Below are 25403 nucleotides of genomic sequence, written 5' to 3'. Positions count from 1 at the left end.
CAGATTTGCGTTACCGTGCTCCATTTTATGATAACGTTGAGAACTTTTTTTTTGTTGGTTTCCGTTTGAAAAATATCGAATTTTCCGGTATCACGTCGGGGTCACCAATTTGGGGACGGAACAATCGAGCGGAAATGAAAACGCGTCCAATCGGATTCAATCATTTACTAGTACTTTTTATTTCTCTGATACGCAATTATATTTATCGTTTTCACTTCGCTGCCTTTTTATCGTTTTAGTCGCAATGTAGTTCATCATACAGGTGTGACACCACAGATCTTTTGAATTTTATGGCGAAAACCACAAAATGAACTGATCAATAGGGCGACCAAGGAGATGAAGAGATGCTCGAAAAATCGGAAGAAGCAGAGTCTCAAAACAAAGGGGATTCTGTCGGATTAAAACACAATTGAAGCCGAGAAAAAGCTCTGATAATCATCGTTTCATCGACATTGATAGCACCCAGAGTTTTGGCATCAACTGGAACCGGTTCGATGAGTTCTTACACTTTTTTGTTTTTATGTTTTAAAAACCACTTACAAACTAGAAACATAAATATCGTGCTGCTGCGGCTACATTTCTACATCTCATTCATATGTACATCACATACACGTACTTTCAATTTCCATGTAAGAAAGTTAAAAAGGGAAATAACGAAAAGATTAAAAGGAAACATCGGATGTTTCTCTTATTCTGCTTGAGAGTTAGTTTACGTTGCAGTTATTGAAGCGGTTGGCCGTGACTAAAGCGAAGATTAAACGAGAACTAATATTTTGGCCTTAGAGAACGAAAACCAGAACAAATCAAGCGTTTCCGTCGATATCTCAGGACACCAGGACATTCAGTTGAAAACCAGAACGTGTCTTGAGAAACCAAGATATATGGTCACCCTACTACAACCTCTCTGTGCAGTGAATGAATATTGAATCCAGAAATGCAAATGACTAACAAATCTTGGAAATATATAATATTGGTATATCTCCAATTAAATAAAGGTTAAGAAATAAAATGAAAAGCTTCCTTCCTAGGTGAAACGGACAAATGCTGTCAGTTACCCATCATTCGTGCTAACAAATTGCCTACATTTAGGCAATTTCTCAATAGCAGGCTGCTATTGCTATTAGCAACTCATCCAGCGACACCTACCTTAAGCAGCGTGATCTGGTCCTCTTGTGGAATCTTGGTAAATGCTGGCAGTCCTTTGGCGAACTCCACGATCAGTTGTACTGTTAAGATTGTGATTTCCGTTATGTGCCGGAAGTGCACGTCATGTTGATCTTCCTCCTCGTTGGGTGAGCCCTAGAAAAATTAACAAAAAAAACTTAGCCTACCTGGACCTACAATGTGGGAAACTTTTTCACTTACGATCATTATCCTTTTGAGATCTTCCTCCGACGGTTGCTCGTAGCCGTCCTGGTACCAGATGAGCTTGTAGATGACGGCCATCTGGTTCGCCGTCAGTAGAGGTATGTTTCTTAGCCTATTTTCATTCAGAAGTTTTTCTGGTAGTAGCTGTAGGACAAAATAAAGTGATATTTTAGCTTTGAACTCAAAAATTAACCCATCAAAATGCCTACAGGTATCGCTGCATGCGGCGGTGGATCACATTTCATCAAAACCGGCAGTATCTCCGACTTGTAGGCGGTGTTCGTTGTACTAACGGTTGCATTCGTCTGCAGCTTGTCCTTCTCCTTCTGGGCCTTCTTCTCCTTCCGCTTGATAGCGCACTGGTTCTCCGGCACGACACACTCCGGCCGCATGCCAACGGCGAGACACTTCTTAAGCCGACACTCCTGGCACTTCCGCCGCATGTACATGTCCATCTCGCACGCATGCCCAAACTTGCAGCAATAGACGGCATTCTTGGTCACGCTTCGCCGGAAGAATCCTACACGGAAATGGATTAGTTTGAATCTGATAGAAGCAAACTTGCCACCAGCATACTTACCTTTACAGCCTTCGCAGGTGAGAGCATTGTAGTGATAACCGGACGCCCGGTCCCCGCACACCAGGCACAGTTCTTCCTGCTGTCGCGGGGTGGGTCCCTTCTTCTGCTTCTTGGCATCGTTGCCGTCTCCGGAGTACCCGTTGAGACTGCTGGAGGGTGACAGATCTTCGCGGCCTGAAATTGAGCAGTGAGAAAAAAAAACGGAAATGAGTTTTGAGCGATTGTTTGTGCGTATGTGTATGTGTGTGTGGAAGTTGCCGAAATTAGCATTGAATGGAAATTAGCAGATGATGATTATTAGCTTTTACACTTTTATTGAATTGGATTGTTTTGGTTTTTGTTGGGTAAGGAAGTCGAACAGTGCATAATTAATCGCCAGTCTCAAGATATTTGATGGTGCAACCTTGTCACGAAGCAGTGAGTGGATGGCGATCGTCATTCGAAAGTTATTCGTTGCGTTATTTTTCATTCATGAAGCGAATGCATTTACGTGTCATGGTTAAGGTGATTTGTCTGATCATTACTAAAAATCAATTGATACAATGGTCATGTCCGTTTTGTTCGATTGTTTCAAAACAACTGATTGATGGGGATAGGTAAAAAATAGACTTCAGTGATCAATGCATATAGCACATACTCTTAGGGGGATTAAGTGTTGCTTTATTTTTCATCAGAACTCTAGTAATGAGAATTTCAGTAGGTCAAAACAATGTATTCGGTTTAAAATCCCTGCGGTGCGATGATATACGATTGTGCTTTCTTAAGGGGTAAATAAAAAGTGATTATCGTTCCTCATTTTTTCTCCTTTGAAAAAGGCACAAACTATAGCGTCGAAACGTTAAAAAAATTATTATTCTCCAACTATTTAAATTCACAAAATTGCATCGCTAGTAACGTATTTTGATTATAACGCAATTCATCGTCTACATTATCATCATCATCATCAGCATCATCATCATCATCATCATGACCGAACAATCCGAGTGTTCCAAACCATGACCGAATGTATTTTAGATTTCTAAGTTACTTGTTTCTCTTCTGGCATTCACGCTACATGTTCAGCCCACTGTAGTTAGCGTATTTGTACACTTCTTACTGCTCATAATTCATGCGCCTGTGCCATTATACTGTGCCGCCGAGATTACTTCTCTCGAACACTTCGACCACTTGATAGTCTACTTCACACGATGCTCATGCCTCATAGCCGTACGGAGCAACAAGGAGTATCAGCAATTTGTATGAAGCAATCTTTATGCGCGTCTGTAGGATATAGGATTTTAGCTGATTATGCGAACCGTAGAAAGTGCTATTTGTAGCCGCACCACACCTTTTAACCTCGTGACTAACATCGTTGTCACATCTATCTAGTATCACTAGATATATGCGTTCGTCGACAACCTCAAACCGTACCCCAACATTTTCCACCTACGAACCAATACCGTTCGGACTGCCTCGCTCTCAACCAGCTACCATGTTCTTAGTCTTGTAATAATTTATAGTCAGTCCGACTTTCGCTGATTTTCTTTGAAAAAGCACAAATGCCTCTTCCGCTGCCGACTAAAATCACCATTCCTTCTGTTCAAGATTTGCGGCTCGGTGCATGCATGCGAACTGGCTTTGGTCGGGTCTTTTAATATCCAGTTTTTCGTTGTGTATGCTACTTTATAAAAATCAGAAATGGAAATAATTACCGCTGCCAGGGATGGAATGCACCTAACAGCAAATAAAGAGAATAAAAACGCTCTTTGCGCTAAAATGCAAACTACCGCTCTTCTCTTTTCCAATATACCTGTTCACTCCGATATGTGTTGCTCCCATTTTTTCAGTGTAAGCGACCAAAAACACGTTAAAAACGTTCTTCCGATCAAACTTTATCAGAATTGTAGTGGCTCTTCAAGGTGACTCTTTATGCGGAATTGTGCATCTCTTGGTGTACAGACCTCTATTTTTAGTTTTCAAGTTTCTCTTTGTGTGAGTGATCTGCACATCGCAGTGTTTTTGTATTGCTCTATTATTCATCAGTGTATTTCGCTCTTTGTAAACATTATGTGAGCAAATAACAAGCCTGGCCGGTACTAGTAGTAGGTAGCGACACAAACTGATTCTTCCACCAGCCATGTACAGCTCACAAATATTTCCTTCTCTGTATTGTAAAGCTCTTTGAGGAGATGCTCCGTTCGCTCGAAACAGCTAAATACGAATGATAATAGAAAAAAATCTGTAGCGGACCGATATTTAAAGAGGTTTCATCATTTGAATGTTTGGTTGGTGCACCATATCGCCGGCTCTGACCGAGATGAACTAAAAGTTTCCGTTAGATGATTCAAAATAGATGCTAATTTTGATCCGTCGGATATAAAAATAATAGTCGGGGAAGGAAAAGATTTTTAAATTTAACCCTTGATTGAAAATGTTCTCTGTGTGAAAGATTTTTGTTCCAATTGGTCCCCCATTACTAGCACGGAGCAGTACAAACTAATTGTTACAGTCAGTTCACGGAGCCGGATGAATCCTAATAATCACTTTCTTTCCCGTTGTTGAAATGTAGTCTCTTGTAATCCAATAAGGTTGACTAAAAGAAACTAACCTAAATCACAATTCCTTCTGCTCAAGATTTGCGGCTCGGTGCATGCATGCGAACTCGCTTCGGTCGGGTGTTTTAAAATCCAGTTTTTCGTTGTGTATGCTACTTTATAAACATCAGAAATGAAAATAATTGCAGCTGCTTGTAGTAGGTAACAACACAAACTGATTCATCCACCAGCCATGCACAGCTAACAAATATTTCCTTCTCTGTATTGCACAGCGCTTTGAGGAGATGTACCGTTCGTTCGAAACAGCTAAATACGGATGATAATAGAATCAAATCTGTAGTGGACTTAAATTAAACAAGGTTTTATCATTTAAGTGTTCGGTTGGTGCACCATATCGGTTTTTCGTTATTAATGCATGCCATACATACTCCAAAATTTAAAACAACATTGCTAAACTTATTCGTGACAAAATAGCTTGATTAAATCCGTGTACTACAGTGTTGAAGAATGCACGCATTCGTTTTAAAGTTATCGATCAATTTTATTTTTTTTTTGCTCAAATTTCGTCTATGTATAAGAAAGGAAGATGCGAACTGAAATGCACAATCAGACACATTTTTAGATGTTTAGAATAAGCTCAACAAATGTAAGATGGTTTAATCCCTAGTACTGTAGAACCATTTGACAAGGGCAAGCTTACTTTTTCACTTTGTTTTACTTTTCTGAACAAAAATAAGAATACAAAGGTACCAAAAATGACTGACATTTTGTTTGAAGATTCGTCCAGAGGGCAGATAAACGATCTCGATCGAAAATTTACAAGGCGCAGATACTCTCAATCTGGATGAACTTCTGCAGAATGTTGCCATAACGAGCGCCCGGAAGCTCTACACGACCGAAATTCCGGTGCTGCGACATTGATGATAAGACCCAAAAATCGGATTTGCAGCAATGGAATATTTCATGGTTTGTTGTGGATGACCTTTTCAAACGAAGAAGCTGTCGAAACTCGCTTCAATGTACCTGATTTGGCAGGCAATATGCACGTGTGGCAAACGGCTTAACTAACGAGACTAAGTACCGTAAACCGGGGTGACTTTGATCATCGGGGTGACTTTGATCACTCGCAACTTTTTTCGTTGATCACTTATTTAGACAGAATAGTTCATTTAAATTTGAAATGAGTTTTACTCTAACCTTAAAAAAAACTGATTTGTTATACTTTTTGAGTACATTGTTCGGTTTTTTGGCACAAAAACTACAAAAAACCGAAATTTGACTTTACCTTATTTTTACGAAGTTACGAAGCTTTTTTCTCAATTTTTATACAACAAATAAATCTCAGATTTTAGCAAGAGTAATAAATTCCAAGCGAGTTTTTATTTTTCTTTAAATGCGATGTGCCAAGTTTGCTTTCATGAGTTTGGTTATTTTAAAAACAATTTTTTGTGAAACTAGTTGGCAATCATGTCAAATTATTCCAAGCTAGAGTTAGAAATATTTTTTAATATTCAATATTGGAACGATGGAACTTTTTGTATATTGATAAACCACTGAAATAAAACAAATTTAACAGTTTTAAATGTATCAGATTCTTTTATTCTAGTTGGACACAAATTATACGAATTTTGGTCACTCAAATTTTACAGTATATTGAAACACTTTGTACAATACCAATTAACATCTATTTAACAATGAGTATCTTTTCAAAATTAGTTTAAACAAACAGTTGAATGGAAAACATTGACATTAAAAACTTAATATTGGTGAACATACAGGTTATCAAAGTCGCCCCAGAATACGAAAACGGACTTCAACTTGAAATTATTTTTGGAAAAATAGCTGTAAGCGGACAATTTGAGGTAAAACCATCGAATCTTGTTCTCCATAATCCAGTACATGGTTTAAAAATATTAAACCTAAAAATATGTTTTGCTTCTAAAAATATGTGATGATTACTTTGAAAAGTGATCAATGCCACCCCGGTTTGCGGTACCTACAAAAACGATTATTGTTTTTTAATTTTTGGAACAACACATTAAAAAACCATTGTTTTGACCTTCGAAAACCGGAGTCTCCGGGTCAAACCCGGAGGGGTGGCAACCCTAAAATCGGAATATGGTGAAATCCAGGACTAAATCATGAAACAATTGGTCTTTAGGCGCTTTAAATACAGCAGCAGCTTTCCGGACGATCGTTCATATTTTCTCTGTGTCGTCGTGTTATGTATTTTCATATTTGTTGAACAAGCATAAATTGCACTTGCCCACATGTAATGTACAAGAAGCAAAAAGTTGACGACACCGCGGATATCAAATTAGTCGGAAATCAAGGTCTATGTCAGGCAATCCTGTACTCATGCTGCACTTTCTGAGAAAAGAAACTCAAAACGGCTCACTTCCTCCTACTTCCTCCGCTACGTGGCAAATGTGCGAGTACTGTCGTCATCCGCCGCAAACAGATTCGTACACTCGCGCTCGAATGAGGAAAGACACGCACGGAGAAAGATATTAAACCCGTGTCAGTTCTTAGTTCTTTCGCGATTCTGGAAAAGTACGACAATTAAAATGTTTTATGATCCAAATGTTCCTTGTTTTCACCCCGGGTCAGAGTCTGGCATTTCCGCGTGTTCTACTTTGCCAGGCTGCTGCTGCGCGTGACGTCAAATAAATCTTGTTGCACTAAGACGGGGGGAAAATCGTCGGGACCAGGAAAGTTCGCGTTGCACATTGTAACGTGATTCCATCAGCACAAAAATTCGCCCCGTTCCGGATTCGGAGTCCTTGCTTTGATCCCGATTGTTCACTACTACTAGGGTACTTGACTATGATTTGCTTGTCTGTGGGGGTCGGGAGTCATTTTTCCAATTTCACTCTTTCCATTCTAGTACGCATAACTATCTTGCGGAATTTAATTCCGGAATTGATTTCAATCGTTGCATTAACTTGACAGTTTAACAGGGTTCGATCTGAGCCTGCAGTGCTATCGATTTGCAAATCTTCTGTTTATGTAGTCTTGAACCAGTTTCTAATGGAAATGACCTCCGGTTTCGTGCAAATTTGTAAGAGGCGAAATTGATAACAAGTGATTCTTATCATCCACCATCTCTGATGTGATGCCGTTGTGGAATTATTCCATATCAACTTTATTCCGCATTACGATGGATTGATTTTTCGAGTGAATTCGACTCCCGTTTTGCACTTCGTTATTTGTTCAAAAAAGCAATTCGTCGTAATGAGGCGTAAGGTTGAATAGCACTCACTACCCGTCGACTCGCTGAATTCGCATATTTCCGCACTGGCGACGATGACATAGGCACACGTGCATCGAAATACTACAGTGATTGGTAAACATCCCGTAATAAATACAGAAACAATAATAAAAGTTAGCAGGAAACAAAAACGTGAACGTCCTGCCCGTGGATAGTGTTGCGATTGTTTCGTAAACTTCTGACGACTCTATATCAAAACGATTTCGATCTTTTATTTTTGTCGTTTCGAAAGTCATACATTTTCAAGTAGGTTCGGTTGAAGCATTCGTTTGCGATGCTAATTCGCGACTCCCCAACAAAACATACCTTGAAACCGTTCGGTGACACTTCTGGGTGGTACATCAGGTCATAGATATGATACGAACAAAAAAAACAGACTGACTAACGAGAGCACAGTATGTTGCGATGTGATTTATTCGAAAACTTGGTAAGCGTGTTTGTACTTAATAATCGACAGCACAAGCATGCGTATTTCCCTCGCATATTTTCGAACCCAATGATAAAACTTTAGCCCTTATCCTCATTCTTTCTAATAATTTACAAGTATTGGTCTTCAAACGAACCAATTTTAACCTACCAAACTCCAACATACTGCTTCCGAACGAACAAACGTCAATCAATTTAACCTTGTGGGATTTGTTAAACAAATCAGCAACTTTTGATTTCCGTGGGAATGTGTGCGGGATTTGTTTCATTTCACTAAATATGTTGATTCTATCCAAATAGCTTCGAATCGGCGGCATCTACTTTGAATAATTTTACAAGTAGATTTAAGTTGTTCTCTTCCGCAGTTCTTTGGCGCTTCGTCAGGAAGACTTTTGCAACATTATATTACCCACAAATCGTTTGCATTTTTTTGGAGATACTCTATAGATTTGTAGTCAGAATCTATAAATGACTATCACGTAAATACTCTATATACGTATATAAAACTGACATAACGCATACATGCTTCAAAGATCTTTAAAGCATACATATGCATTTAATGCTATTATATAGCGATTATAAAGCCGATATAATGCTATTGTAAAGCTGTGGGTTTATTCATTATGCACTAGCCGTGAAAGACGAGGCAAGGTACCTCTGTTTGAGCGTAATTTTCGTAAAACATTAGTCATATCGTGTAAGAAAAAATCCGTTAAGGACATTCATTCAATGCATTAGAAAGGAGTCAAGTACAATTCTAAACAGTATTTTAATATTTTTTTTTATTTCGTCCATAATACCGAAAGGGAAATATAAGAAAGCGCAGCGAAAACATTGCGGAAATGACAGTCAATTGAAGCTTTCTAATAGCATGAGTAATGCCGATATCAGGCTTTCAAATGTGACACTTATTCGGTGGTACTATTTAATAGCATTAGTAATGCAAAAAGGGCACTGAATATCTGAACAGTTATAACTCAATATTTCGCTATTTCTGACAAAATTTCAGTATTGTCAGAAAAGAAATTTTCCAATTCCTAGAAAAATTAAACATTCTCCGAATCGTTCTAAAAATTCAAAATATTCTCAAAAATTATTTTAAGATTTTTAAAACTTTTAAATCCTTGAAATTTCCTGATGCCAAAATGCTCGAAAAGTATTTTTTCCATGTTTACAATTTTTTTTAAATTATGCCAACTTTTATGTAAATATTACAAATTCTAAAAAAAATTCAATGCTCTTAAAATTATTTTAAATTAAAAATTTGCTAAAATTTTGAAAATTTTCAATATTTTTGGAACTTAAACTAATTATTGTTCATTTCAATAATTTTCAAAAGTTAATATTTAAAAAAAATTAAACGCACAAATTTTTTAAAAATCTCAAGTTTCTTAAAAAATTTAAAACCCTAAAAAATACATTTGTCGGACCATTTTCAAAATTTGAAAAATTCTCAAGCAAAAAAAATAGTTATGAACGGTTTTAAAATTCAAAGATGTGAAAATTCGCAAAAAAAAACTTTTAATGTTCAAAATTTTTAATTTTTATCTTAAATTTACTTTTATTATTATTTTGAATTTTAAATTTTTCATTTGAACAAAATTTTCGAAAATTCAATTTCGAAAAAAATCTTTCCTCAGAATTTTTAAAAGTTAATACTTTTAAAAAAATAAACGGGCAAAAGTTTCTTAAACAATTTAAAATCCTTAAAATTAAGTTTTTCGGATCTTTCTCAAAACTTTAAAAATTTACAAAAAATTTCAAAATACACGAAATTTTCAAAAAATTTAGTTTTAAATTCCCTTATGTAAAAATTCGCAAAAAAAATTGATGTTCAATTTTTTTGAATTTTTTTCACATTAAATTTTTTGAAATATTCCAAATTAATAAATAATCTAGGTTCCTAAAATAATCAACCGTTTCTAAGTTCTACAAATTCTTGAAAATCTCAATATTTTTAAAATGCTAAGAAATTTCAAAATTTTGAAGGTTTTCAAATTTCTCAAAACTTTCAAAATCCTCAAAACTTTTAAAATCGTTAAAATGTTCAAACGTCCAAACGTTAAAATTTCCAAGATTAAAAAAATAATATATGCAAAAATTCTCATGATTCTTAAAATTTTTATTACCCTAATTTTTTTTACCATTTTCCAAATCCTTTTTAAAACTTTAACAAAATTCTTACGAAATTTCGGAATTAATTTAAAGATTTTTGAAATTTTCATTTTCTCAAAAATTCTACATGACAAAATTCTTGGGCAATACTTTTTTAAACACAAAAAGTCTTGATCTCAATTCTTTTTAAATGTTCAACATTTCAAAAAATTCAATATCCTCAAATCATCATCCTTCTTTTTAAATATTCAAATTTCCTAAAAAGTCTCAAAATTATTAATATTTTTAAAATACTAAGAATTTTTAAAATTTGAAAGGTTGTCAAATTTCCAAAAAACCTTCAAAATTCTCGAAATGATCCAGGTCTTATTTACAAAATTTAAAAAAAAAATTACAAATCTGTGAAATGCTTAAAACTCTATCGTCTCAAAATTGCAAGAATAAAATTAATATTTCTTATTTCCAATTCAAATTATTAAAATTTATTCAGTTCAAAAAAATCAACGTTCTCATAATTTTGAAATTTTTTAAAGCTTGCGAGATTTTCATCTTAAATTTTCAATATATGCGAAATTCAGATTTTTTTTCTCAAAATTGAATTTTCCAAATTCAAAAGAATCATAAAATTTTAGAACATTCTAAAAATATAAAAAATTTTGAAAATTCTCGGACTTCTTAATTCTTCAATTTCGCATACATTAGACAAAATTTTCGAAACTTGAAATTATTAAAAATTTTAATAACTAACAAAATAATGACAAAATTTTAAAAATTCTGGAATTTTCAACTTGTAAAGTTCTACATTTGAAAAATTTGCAAATTCGTAAGATTCTCAACATTTTTTAAAGTAAAAATTCCCAAAATTAAAAATAAAGAAATGCTAAAAAATTTTGAAATCCAAGAAATTCTTAAAACTTTTAAAATAAAAAACGACATTTTCTGGATCCTTTTCAAAATTCGAAGATTTTTCAAAAAAATTTAGCAATTTTGAGATCCTTGAAATTTTGAAAAATTTTAGTTCCTCACAATTTATAAATGCCAAAGTTCTCAAAATTTTTTTTTATAAATACTCAAATATTTCGAAATTTTCTATCACAAATATGTTTAAATATTCTGCATTGTAAAAAAGTTCAATATTCTTAAAATTACCACCCTTTTTCATAATTTTTATGATTCCTCAAATTTCTTAAATTCTTAAAATTCAAAAAATTCTCAACTTTTTTAAAATTGCAAGAATTGTAAAAATTTGTAAGGTTGTCAAATTTCTGAAAATTTTTCAAAATGTTTAAAATCTGCTAAATTTACAAAATTCTCCAAATTTTCAAAATACCAAAAAAAATTCGAGTCTCACAATTTCAAAAATTTAAAATTCTTTAATTTTCTAACGTTTCTAAAATTCTTCTTAAACAAATTATTGAAAATAAAAATGCAATTTTTATAAAAATAAAAATAAAATAAAAATAAAAATACAATTTTTATAATTCTAAAACTTCAAAATTGTCATAATTTTCAAAAGAATTAAATCTCGCGAAATGCTCATATTAAACTTTTAGTTCTCTTAAAAATTATAGAAAAAAAATTCAATATTCAGAGAAATTCTCAATTTTACAAATTCTCAAAATTTTGAAAAATTGTAGAAGTAGTATTTTTTGATTTCTTTATATCTTAAAATACGTATAAATGTGGAAAAAAATGATTTTTCTTTCTATTTTCGAAATTTGAAATAATTAAACTATTCAATAATTTTAAAAATTCTGAAACCATCAGCTTTTAAAATTCTCTATTTTAAAATGTTCCAAGTTCTTGAGATACGAAAAACTTTCAAGATTCTCAAAATGTTCAAAAGTTAAAATTCCAAAATCTAAAAAAATATATACACAAAATTTTTAAAATCAACAAAAACTTACAAAAATTTAAGGTCCTAAAATGTTTTAGTATTTTCCGGATCATTTACAAAATTTGAAAAATTCTTAAAAAAATTTAATAATTTAGGAATTTTTGGAATTTACAGTTTAAATACCTAAAAATTTTGAAAATTTCAAGAATTCTTAAATTATGAAAATTTTTAATAATTTTCCGAATTTTGTAAAAGATCCGGAAAATGTCAAAATTCTCAAAAACAATCTTTTTAATATTCAAAGATATTAAGATAATCTCAAACTTTTTTTTCTGATATTCAAAATTCTAAACTCAATAATCTCAAAATTATAAACATTTTTCAAAATTTCTCAAAACTTCAAATTCTCAAAATTCTTCAAATTCTCTATATTTTTAAAAGACCAAGAATTTTTAAAATTTTGTAAATTGTCGAAAACTTTGTAAATTGTCGAATTGTAGAAGTGGTATTTTTTGACTTCTTTATATCTTAAAATACGTATAAATTTGGAAAAAAAATGATTTTTCTTTTTATTTTCGAAATTTGAAATAATTAAACTATTCAATAATTTTAAAAATTCTGAAACCATCAGCTTTTAAAATTCTCTATTTCAAAATGTTCCAAGTTCTTGAGATACGAAAAATTTTCAAGATTCTCAAAATGTTCAAAAGTTAAAATTCCAAAATCTAAAAAAATATATGCACAAAATTTTGAAAATCAACAAAAACTTACAAAAATTTAAGGTCCTAAAATATTTTAGTATTTTCCGGATTTTTTACAAAATTTGAAAAATTCTTTAAAAAAATTAATAATTTAGGAATTCTTGGAATTTACAGTTTAAATACCTAAAAATTTTGAAAATTTCAAGAATTCTTAAATTATGAAAATTTTTAATAATTTTCCGAATTTTGTAAAAGATCCGGAAAATGTCAAAATTCTCAAAAACAATCTTTTTAATATTCAAAGATATTAAGATAATCTCAGAAATTATAAACATTTTTCAAAATTCTTCAAATTCTTTATATTTTTAAAAGACCAAGAATTTTTAAAATTTTGTAAATTGTCAAAAACTTTTAGCCTTTTCAAAATTTTCAAAATGTTCGTGAATCTTGAAAATTCTAAAATAAAATCATGGTCTCAAAATTAAAAGAAAAATTTAAAATTCTTACTTTTTATGATTTGAAATCTTTATTTTTTTTATTTTTTAATTGAAATTATTTCGTTACTGCAATATATCAAAGCTCGAATTTTTTATAATTAACATATTTCAATTTTCTCATAATTTTGAAAAATTTAAAAGCTAGCAGAATTCTCATCTTGAACTTATAATATACAATTCAAAATTCAGCTTTCAAAATTCGAATACTACTTAAATTCTCAAAATTTCGAAAAATTTAAAGAAAACTACGAAACTTTTAATTATTAACCAATTCAAAAACTTCAAAATTGTCAAAAATCTCACCAATATCCAAATTCTTAAATTTTCAGTATTCAAAATCTTAAAATTTGCAAAAATTGTCAAAATTTGCATTTTTTTTAAATTCACAGATTTTTTAAAACACGTAATTTATTTAAAATTTTAAAAACTTTCGTATGTCAAAATTCTCAAAATTAAAAAAAAAATTATGCGTGTACAATATTTTAAATTCTCGAAAATGCTTAAATTTTTTAAAATCAGTATTCCCATGTTTTTTGATATTCTCGAAATTTGTGAGATTTTAGAATAATCAGAAGTTTGGAAAAAATTCAAAGTTATCGAAATTATCCACCGCTTTTAAAAATTTCGAAAATTGTCGAAATTCTCAAAAACTATCAAAAAATTTAAATTTTCAACAGATTCAATACACTCAGGTTTTTTACGCGGGGGATCCTGTATCGCGTAAATGAAAGCCGCGTAAATTCAAAAATCCGCGTAATTGAAGACCGCGTAAATTTATGAATCCGCGTTGATGGAAACTTCGACAATGGATACCGCGTAGATTCAAAAATCCGCGTAAATGAAAACCACGTAAATTTCAAAAACCGCGCGAAATAAAAAATCCGCGTAAATTAAAAAATACGCATAAATTCGAAAATTCGCGTATAAAAATACCGCGTAAGAAAACCTGAGTGTATTTACAAAATCTTTAAAATTCTGAAAATCCTACAAACTCGAACAATTTGAAAACTCAATTTTTTTTTAAACTTTGGAATTCTTAGAGAAAAATTATTTTTGAATAATTCGCAAAAACTTTCAGAATTCTTAAAATCTTCAAAATTTTACAAAATCCTCAAAATTTTGAATAGTCTAAAATTTTAAAACTCTCATTATTTTGAAAAATTTTAAAAATTGCGTATTTCTCATCTTAAATTTTCAATATATAATATGACAAAAAATTCATTTTTCATAATTCGAAAACTTCAAAATTCTTAATTTTTTTAAAAAATTTTGACATTCTTATTTTTTAATGCACGCATAAATTTGTCAAAATTTGTTTTTTTTAATTTCCGAAACATCAAAATATCAAACTTTTGCATAATTTAAAAATTCTTAAATTGTACAAAGCTCTGAAGTTTTTAAAAGTCAATATTCTCGAAATTTAAAGAAAAATTCAACGCATAAATTTTTTTAATATTGTGAAAAATTTTAAGAATTTTTCGATTTTTAAAAAGGAAACGTGTTAACATTTTCCAGGATTTTAATATTATTGATGATTTATGTCAGTACTTTCAAAATCCTGGAAAATGTTAACATGTTTCCTTTTTAAAATTCGGAAAATTCTCAAAATTCTTCGCAATATTGAGATTATTGAAATATTTAAAACTTTTCAATTCTTGTGATTTCCTTATTTGAAAATTCTTAAAAAAAATCTGAAATATTTAACATTTTTAAAATTTCTGATCTCAAAATTTTTCAAATGATCAGAATTCTAGAAAATTTTAAAATTCTCAGAATTACCACCCTTTTTTGAAAATCCAAAATTCTTCACATTCTCAACAGTTTAAAAATTCTATCAATATTGTCACAATTCCAAGAATTTTCAAAATTCCAAGAATTTTCAAACAATATTCTCCAATACGCTCAAAATTTTCAAAATCATTAAAATTCTAAAAATCCTCCAGGGTTTCAATTTAAAAAAATGTTCCTAAAAATTTTCTATTTTTTTTTTTTTGAATAGGGTTGGTTTGGGTGTACCAATAATTGCAGTAATGGGTTATACGCCTAACCATCATCAAATATTTTTTTATTTGTTCTTCACACTTAAATCATGCGACAACAAAACTGATATCCTTGAAATTTGCTCAAATAACAATTGAAAAAAATGATTTTCTTTAAATTTTAAGCCCATTTGCACTTAGATGGTCTAATGTACCGATAGTTGCATGTCCCATAAAAAATCAATAGCATTTGTAACAATAGGCACCACTATTGGTACATGTGTACCTATAGTGGTACCAGCGGTTTTGAAAACATAAATTGGTTAATAAACAATCTTTATATTTTTTTTTCTTTGAAATAAGGATTGAAAGCTTTCATTTAACGAATTAACAACGCCCACAGATCTATTCATCGATTTTTTAAAAAGTATACTTTCAGTCCTTCCTGAATTCTCAGTTATCAATATGTACGATATTATATTAATCTTCAAAATTCTAAAAATCCTCCACTGTCTCAAAATTTAAAAAAAATTCCAAATTTTTAAAAATTTAGATTTGTTCAAATTCTTAAAAGACTGAATTCTCGAAAATGTTCAAATTCTTATTTTTTATTCAAATGATTTTTATAATTCTAAAATTTCAAAATTCGCAGTAACTTTGCTTAAGCTCGACTCCTACAAGCAGAAGATCAAAGATCAGTCCGTAAGATTTCAAGACTGTTTCTAATTTCCCCTAGCACACTTGTTTTCTGATCTCTTCATTTCACATCCTTGGTCGCATTTGAGTACTATGGTCCTAAATTTTCATAACTTTTGAGTTGAAATTTATGTATATTTAATTGAATGTCGTTAAAAAGTTTAAAAAAAAGCTGAATAGCTTAAGGTTTCAGGCCTAGCCCACAGACTCTTTTTTGCAATATTTTCCAAATGCCTATAATAATTCAGATTAGTATAAAAGAGACAAGTGTAACAACCACATTATTTTCTATTTTTTTGAAAATAACAAGCCACGAATTAGTAGTTTGCATTAATTAAATAACGAAAAGATTTATTATTGCATTAATTTACCCAAAGTTGATACTTTTTTCATCGAGCAGTTTTTCGCAAATAATTTCACAACTGCCGCCGAAAGTTCACGATCGTCTCTGGTGACGCAAAAAGAACATGTCTCGCAGAACTAAGAAGTAGAGAAAACAAAAACAACACCACCACGACACGAACTGCATCCCATTAATTATAATCAAAATCTGCACTCGCTGACACGTAAAGGTCACTCTCGTCGGCGAAGACCGGCCCGACATTGGCAGACGACACCACCGCACACCGCCACCGCTCTGCCTGAGGAGTGGATCTGATCGCTGCTGCGCCGCGCCGTGCCGTGTGCTGTCACTTTCATGCTGGTGCATCAATTCCAGATCCAATAGCGAGAGGGAAAAGCATTCCGCCAGCATCCACCGTCCAAATCGGCGGTTAACTTGAACTTGATTCTTTGGAATGACGACAAATTTACTATGAAGCTTCGTTAAGGCAAATCAGAAATTGTTGCCGAAATCGAAATTGAGAATCTATTTGTAGTGGTTGAACAATAAACAAAATTCAGAGGAAGGAAGTACACTGATACAGCTTCTTGCGTCCAAACAAATTGTCTAGACGGTACACGGATACGATCTTAACCCATTGCCAACATCTGTGTTTTGGCCGCTGTGCTCTTTGTTTAAGTATTCGCGCCTTTGGCCATATGGTTGGTAGATATTCCGAAAGAATTCCCTATAATAACCATGTCATGTTCAGTAAATTATTGCTAGGTAAGCTACCAACAAAGCATAGTCCAATTAATCAACCAAACTAGCTGCATCGGACAGTGTCCCCCTGAGAATCGCAGATCATTTATGGACCCGAGGTGCGAGACGAATCGCCATCGCTGTCATCTTTTTGTCGGCTATAGCATGTTTGATATAGAAAATGTACCCGAGATCGCAGCCTCAGACGACATCAATTACTTCGGGAGTGACTTTTCTCCGAACGTCGGACATGACGGGGACTGCCGGGTGGGACCTTGGATATGGCCAAAATTAATTAAACCTGTGCGTCTCACGGCAAGAATCTAAATCATGGCGGCGAGATTGTTCCGACGACGACGAAGAAAACGACGCATGCTGATCGAATGATCCCGCTCCTTGTTAGGGAGTGGATAAGTCAGACACGAGATGCGGTGCGGAGATTTATGACGCTGTCGCCGAAGAAAATTAAATGAACTTTTTCTTTCATTTTTGCGCGCAGAATAAATGTGTCAGCGTTTGTTTAAATGCACTACCACGGGGTGTCTTCTCCAAGACGTTTTAGCAGTCCTGTAAGCTGCGGGAATCTGCGGCGTTTTAGACTAGCAAAAGTTAATACAGGATGAATATTACTTGTATTGCGAAGTTTTCAATTACATGGACATTGGCATATATGCAGTTTGATTCAATTAAATATAGGCATCACTCCCGACTGTCGGCTATCCGGATCATATTGCTTATGTTAAGTCGCTTTTTTTTAAACCGAGCATTTCCAAATTAATTCAACAAACGATCTATCATAAATTCTCGGCAGCCAGCTGCCCAGAGCAATAAACACATGATAACACTTCCGAAAGTTGTATAGATCGTATCACTTACCAAGACGAATCCTGATTTGGTAACTCTTCACCCCATCCTACTAACAAAAACACCTTCCCGTTTCAAACGTGAAGATGCAGCAGAGTTATACACGGTCGCCCTAACAACGTTTGTCACACTAACATTCCTTTCCTTCCCCGATGATTGTAAGGGCGTGCACCTTGAGAACGGAAAGCTACTCTCAGGTCACAATCGTTGATTCCCAGTGCAATTTGCACTTGTTCTGCTGAATCACGGAGTGGTAAATGCAAATTGCACGGTCATCATGCTCATGCTTATGGAGCATGATATAGACATATTTGGCAACACTGGTTAGTTCAATGTAAACAACAGTGTGGAGTAAACATGAAGATATCGAATCAATGGAGAAATTAGTCAACCGTTGTTGTTTTATTTCGCACCGGAGCAAGGGTTAAGGAGATAGTTCGGTCAGGGATGTGTCCTGCAGAATGGCTAAAAACCTCGAATATAAGTCGTATGCAGTACGCAGAGGCCAATTTATGAATGCTGAAGCATTTTTTGGACAAAAAAAACAGGTACTTTAAGCTTATACACCTGGTACATGCAACTTTTAATCCATTGATGTCCAACTTTTTTTTCTAGTGCATATGGGGTTCCAAAACTATTTTTTCCTTAAAATACTGGGGTCAAGAAACACGAAAAACTGATTTTTAAATAGATCGGAGCTTCCCTGGCAGTGTTAGAAACTGCTCCATTTTTAACTTCCATTGCTCAAATTGGGTAAAAAAGTGTAGTCAAGAATAATCTAAATTGAATGGTTTTATCAGTTTTCAATAATATTACAAAATAACGAAGACATAATCATAATTCCATTTTACGTCGTTAACGTACACTGTCCCTGGATGCACTTCTCGAGCGAAGTCCAATCAGACTAAATGAAATAACTTACGTTCTACAGATTCTACTTCTAACTGTTAGTGCTCATCTGGAATGTAATGGTCACATTTATTAACCTTACTTGTTTTTTTCTGTGGGCAAATCTTGGCTAGATCAAAAGTTATAGCTGTTCAAAAACGTTCATAAACAATATGGGCATGAAAGGGTTAAATATATATCTTGTTTAAGGTTACAACACGCGGCGTCCTCAAACGAATGAATTTCACAAGCATTGTTCTTTATTTTTGTAACTACCAAACTAGCAACAGTGTAGTTCTAAAATATTGAACGTGAACAGTTTAACGTTTCTGATGTGATGAAACTGGACCCAGTTTGATTTCAACTTCAGAAAAAGATAAGTTTTGTTTTTCAGTAAATATTCCACTCCGCTAAAAGAAACTTTCATGAATCTGGTACCCATTGAAATCAATCCCTTCCATATTATTTTAGTTAGGATTCTCGTGTTTTTTCTATAGGATTAGGAAAAGCAGGACTTTGGTTGAAGGTCCCATTTTATTCGAATTTTGGCGACAGTATTTAATAACGAGTGTGTGACTCGTTATGGCTCATAATCAATGTTTGTCATTGGCTCTTACCCTTACTGTGTCAAGTAATTATAAGCCAGCGTTTTTGGTAACTTCTAGATGCTGTTCAAGTTGCCACGTGCTGGTGATGAAATATGTAATGCTTTGATCGACATGGTTGGAGCAGCACAAATTAATTTTCAGCATTAACGTACAGCAACTATATATTTATCCTGCGTTGCATAGGAAGAACAGGCTTCCATAGTTGATCGGTCTAATGGAGAAGAGATGTTAGATGTAACTTTCTGCTCTGACGGTATCACACGTGAGTTGGCAAACTAGGTCCTACCGAATGCGTTCATATCGTCGTTACAGTCCAACTTGCAAACCGCATACAAACTTACGCTCAAACAAAAACACTTCTGCCGAATGCAAATCCGAAAATGTCGAATATTTTGTTGGATTTTTCCAAGCATTGCAGTATCAATGTCATCGTACAGCTCAATTATCACATGGCTACAGGCAGTACTTTAATTGGTAATTTTTGGTTACATAGACGATAGAAGTCAAGCATATATTACTGTTACTAACTCAGTGGGGTGAAGTGCTATAGGCTTTAACAGTAGGGTTTATTATTCCATCGAGAGTTAAGAATCCAGGCCGTCTAAGCTTTTGTGTTGTGTTTGTATTACGTTATCATTTTCCATTTCCCTACACCACTTTTTCAGTTCCCATCGGGCAAATTATGAAAATATATATGGAAAGGCGCAAGTCTCCAAATAACCGGGGGAGCGTGCCAATCGAGTCAATTACTTGTGATGTGCGATTGCTCATAATAATGTCTTTGAGTTCCTTATTAATAACTAAACTGAGGTTTTGGGTTTGACCTAAATTGAAATCAGCTGCATAAGAATGTACATGTGATCAATATATTAATCCAAGCATGTCCATAAAAATAATTATCATTACAAAGAAGATTAAGCTGCTATTTTGTTGTAGTTGTCCTCGTCCGAAATCCCGAGGTCCCTGGCCCTATGCCAGTGTGGCTATGCGTAAACACGGCACACAACCACACAACAGGTTTACTCTTTCATGATATATATTTCATATAGGATTCAGCGTGTACATGCACCCAAAACAAATCATCGGGAGCGTAAATGCATCTGTTTTTAACGCTCTCGATCTGCGAGCGTAAAGCTCCCAAATTATTCGTTAGTGTTCAACCATCCTCAGGATTGTGCAATACACGTTGTCGGCTGCACAGTGCAGAGATAACTTGAATAACATATACCAACGTCTACTTGTGATCGCTGCAGTGATGATGAGATGATTTTATTTTCTAGTAAGGCTTAATTCTCAACGCATACATACAAGAGGGATGTTGATAATAGAGGGGAAAGAGTACAAAGCAAAATGCGTCAATGGCGACGATGAAAGGCTGGCGGAGCCAAACGAAATGTCATAAGTGTGAAGCTTATATAAGAGGCAGAGAGCAAGAGTAATTCCAGTAAATTTTTCGACGCCCGAGATATCGTAAGATATTGGATCAGTATATGTCAGTCGCTAACGAAAATTGATGCTTAACGCAATTTTGATATCCAAGATGGCATTACACAGTGGCACGACTTAGAACAAAAGGTGGACTAGGGTCCAAACTTTGCCGTATCGGTTCAAATAGGACGCTTTTATGTAATTTTGGAACGCTGAATTCGTTTTTTTATATTAAAACATTGCAAAAATAAACGTTAGGGTGTCTCAAAAATATTTTTTTCGAATTCGTTCTTAAAATTTGTGTATATTAATTTTCGTGTGCTATATCGTTTTTAATATTAACACACATATAAACACTTTTTCATTATACGTTAGGGTGGCTCAAAAAATTTATTTTGTTGTGAAGGCTCAAAATTTTTTTGTCGTGACTAACGACTTACCTTTCAATATAGGGGCCCCTTTTCAAAATTTCGGAAGAAAAATGATGTAAGATTTTGAACGCTTATATCTTTTGTTGTACTGAATGGATTTAATCAATTTCTTCGGCATTTTGTCGAAAATATTTGTACCAATGTTGTATTAAATTTTGGAATATGTAGGATATTCATTATCAACGGAAAAATAGTGTTTTGAAAAATCTTTCGAAAACGACTCGGAAAAGTGAAAATTTTCAGCCCATCCCGCACAGAGCCGTCAAAACGGTGCAGCAAATGAACAATAAAATAATGAAAAGTTTATATAAAGGTCCACTACATGTTTGTTCCTATGATTATTCGTATTGGGTTGCTTGACGAGAGCAGTTGGTGGGGGAAAGCCGGGATATTAATTTTGGTTAAGCCATTAGAAGTCGGACGGAAAGGAAAGGCTCATGCACGCCACGAGAACGAGCGAGAAAGCGATAGTAGTGCATATTAGCGAAAGCGTTACGTACATTTTGAACCTTATTAACTTTTCTTCTACAAAACGGATTGCCAATCTTGTTTCATAAATCGGAAGGAAAACGTTCAATGCTTGCTACCGATGCGTTCTTTGCTATATAAAATTTGTTTAAATAGTTCGAAAACTACTTTAAATGAAATCAACATTAATGATAAAACCTATAAATAGGGGTGTCGCAGCTTTTCTCTAAGCCAGACGTGTGTAAGACGCAGTGCATAACAGACGTGCGTGGTCGTGAGAAGATGCATCGGACGACCAATCAAATCAGCTACCATCGGAGAGAAGAAGAAAAACGTTGGTGGAGGTGGTGGCGGTGAGAAGTCCAAAAAGCCAAAGGCTAAGAAACGCAGTCACTGAAAAGGCGGTAGTAACTGCCACTAAAAATGCCACCAAAACATCGAAGGCTGCAAAGCGTACTCATTCGGTGTGAGCTGCGAAAGGGGAAAGATCGTACGGATGTACGCAGTAAAAACAATCGTCGGCAAGGTTTGAATTGTTTTAAAAGATTCCCGTCTTGTATCAACATAGTTATCCACAAACCGTCCTTATTAGGACGAAGGCAAAATGGAAAAAGAATTTAATTAGAAAGTTTCTTTTATTAACTAGTATTAAGTTTGCACTTGGTAATTCTGTACTTTTACCAGTGAATCAGAAAATGTTTTTCTTATCTACAAACCCGAAGGTTTTTGCAAATCCTTCCAAAAAAATCAGTGAATGTGGCAACTCTACCACTAAGCGAAAGCTACACCAAAACGAATGATGAAAAGATGGGTTGGTAATGTATATGACATAACAGGGGTGTCGTGACCACACTTCGAAGTTATTTCAAATCTTGCAAAGCATAAATTGACATAATTTCAATGATTGTTCCTTTATGAATGAAATGACAAATTTTCAGGTCAACGCGGCAATAACTTTGCAATTTATAGAACAATTTTATATTTTTAGTTATCATATATTAACTGTCATCTCTTCCAAACAACTTAACCCTCTGCTGCCAACCACGTGGTTTTGCAGGGTTAAGAAGAATCATTGTAAAATGTCCAATACATGATTTTATGTTGTTACCTCCACTAAAACCACTTCAGAACACTCCCACCTGTCATACATGTACATTGTCTGCATGTTGAAATCATTATATGAAATTATTGACCTGTATTCAACGCGGAGAACTCGGTAATAAAATTGTTTTGCTGAATATACTAACGAACGGGATCCCCAGGAAAATTTCGCTGAGTCCGGTGAATCGAACTTAATGCGCAAAATTTAGCCATTTGAAGGAGATACAAGCAGAATTTTAAGAATATGAGCATCGCGGTTATGTCCCGGACATTACCCGCCCCTAGTTTTTCGCTAAGCGTGTTCATTTCTGTACGGAAAAGATTCCGATGGTTGTTTCGAGAGATTTTAACATTGATATTTCAAAGCAAGAAAATTGTTCATTTCATGAATGAATGTCTCAACGAGCTTAGAATCCAGCGCATCCCCTATCAACGCAGACGCCAACAACAAAGGTTCTTTTCAGAACCACCATAATTATTATAAAGAATAACTTGAAACATTCCCACATATTTCATTGAGTATCATTCGATTTGAATTACAAGTCAAACGAGTAGTCACGACACTCCGGTTATGTCCTAGACATTACCCACCCATCTTTTTAAAGAAGTTTTTGTGCGCTGAATTTCTATTTTAATTTTTAAAAAAGAAATTAACTTTACTACTTATTAGAGTGGCTCAAAAGTATTTTGACTTTTATATTGAATTTTTTCAATGGTAATTTTGGAATTTATTTTCCATATTGAAACGAATTAATGGACACCTCATTATCGAGCTTCAGAAATGACCTTTTTGTTTTTACAAATCAAATAAGATGTGTTCGACTAATTTTGGAACATGTAATTCATACGTTAGGGTGGCTCAAAAAATTATTTTTTGCGAAGGTTCAAAATTTTTTTAAAGAAGTTTTTGGACGCTGAATTTCTGTTTTAATTATAAAAATAGAAATTAACTTTACTACTTATTAGAGTGGCTCAAAAGTAAGTATTTTGTCTTTTATATAGATTTTTCTTAAGTAATTTTGTAATTTATTTTTCATATTGAAACGAATTAATTGACATCTCCTTATGGGGCTTCAGAAATGACTATTTTGTTTTTACAAATCAAATAAGATGTGTTAGACTAATTTTGGAACATTTAATTCATTAGTGGGTTACTTGATATGAAAGCTACATTTTCTATCATTTCCAAAACAAACATGTTGAGCGTCTTACTGGAATGTTTAATGACATTCACTAATCAACAAGATGGTAAACGATTTTTTTTTTCGCTGGTGTTATAAGTTACTTAGATTTCTTATTTCATATACATAAAATGAAAATAAATCCAAAACCCTTTTTCGTGTATATGGTTCATTTAAAAATGGTCTTATTTTATTTGGATAATATCGCATACCCTTAAGCTATATCAGTGCTATGTAAATTCGGATCAAAATATTCTCACCAAATGACTAGAACTCAACTGTGTTTACTCTATTTGACAGTTATTGCGCAAGTTAGCAAGAAATAGTTCCAGAAGCATTTTATAACCTATTTCAGATGGTTGAAAATATTAACTGATTCTCAAACATTCTTAATACGTCTACCATCTAAAAAACATACTTCTCACTCGGCTCCTTACTCTTTATCACTAGTAAAATCCTTGTAGATCATGCTCTCAATGCTATTTGTAAGTTGTGCATGTATTCGTGTAATTATTCTAGCTATAAAGTGATTATTCAAATTCAATATCAGTAATAACCATGCGTCTCCATCCAGTTTTTTTAATTTTGACTGCTTATCGAAAGTTTTTGCGAAACTAGCATATACACATTTTAAAGAGAAAATTAAAAGCTTTCGAATGAGTATAGTGTGAACGCGGGCATTCACGGGCGACGTTGTTTTTATCGCATTAGAAGTTCGAATTCAATAATCTGAATTCATGACAAACAGTTATCTAAACACTAACTTAACCAACTAGTGACTTATTTTTGGCGATTTTACGATGTAATTTTATCACACGGATCATTTTGGTGAAGTAATGCAATGCATAAAATCAACCATTTCTTCGAAAAACGAAAATAGCCGGATGTAGTCCCTATGGTCAAATTATGCAAAAGCACTGGAAATAATTTCAAAAAGCTGCCAAAAATTCATTATACGTTCAAATCACTTGAAATCTCTCAAAAATATCGCTGATGGCTCAGCTGATACGGAGAAAAATACTAGCGAGAATATCGCATAATATTCATATATGGACTTAAGTCCGGGCTCGTCCCACTGTGCATTACCACAAAACAGTGAACACCAAATCGGTGTCATTTGAAAGGACTTCCGGTTACCACAAAATAGTGAGGATCATCATTAATATAGATGTCTTTTGAAAGGCGATGGTCGTTGATGAACGCCATTTTGAAATGTAAGAGGCGACTTCCGGTTTCCGTAAAATAAAGAGAACCATGATCAATATGGGTGCAATTGAAAGGGGTAGTCAGTGGACATCAGAAATTGATGATTAACGCATTTTTAAATCCAATATGGCGACTTATGG

General features: G+C 33.5%; 1 protein-coding gene across 3 annotated transcripts in view; it reads right to left on the bottom strand.

Annotated features, from left to right (window-relative positions):
• The window catches only part of LOC131686776 (ecdysone receptor), a 923983-nt gene that overhangs the window by 27452 nt on the left and 871128 nt on the right, over nt 1-25403 (bottom strand). For all 3 annotated transcript variants that reach the window (XM_058970770.1, XM_058970771.1, XM_058970772.1), the window contains 4 exons: nt 1949-2122; nt 1578-1888; nt 1366-1512; nt 1147-1299 (listed from right to left, as the gene is read on the bottom strand). In XM_058970770.1, coding sequence (XP_058826753.1) covers nt 1147-1299; nt 1366-1512; nt 1578-1888; nt 1949-2122 — 785 coding nt within the window. The remainder of the gene's footprint in view (nt 1-1146; nt 1300-1365; nt 1513-1577; nt 1889-1948; nt 2123-25403) is intronic.

The sequence above is a fragment of the Topomyia yanbarensis genome, chromosome 3 (genome assembly GCF_030247195.1).
Source record: "Topomyia yanbarensis strain Yona2022 chromosome 3, ASM3024719v1, whole genome shotgun sequence".
Classification (NCBI taxonomy): Eukaryota; Metazoa; Arthropoda; class Insecta; order Diptera; family Culicidae; genus Topomyia; species Topomyia yanbarensis.
This window is presented reverse-complemented; position numbering and strand designations above follow the sequence as displayed.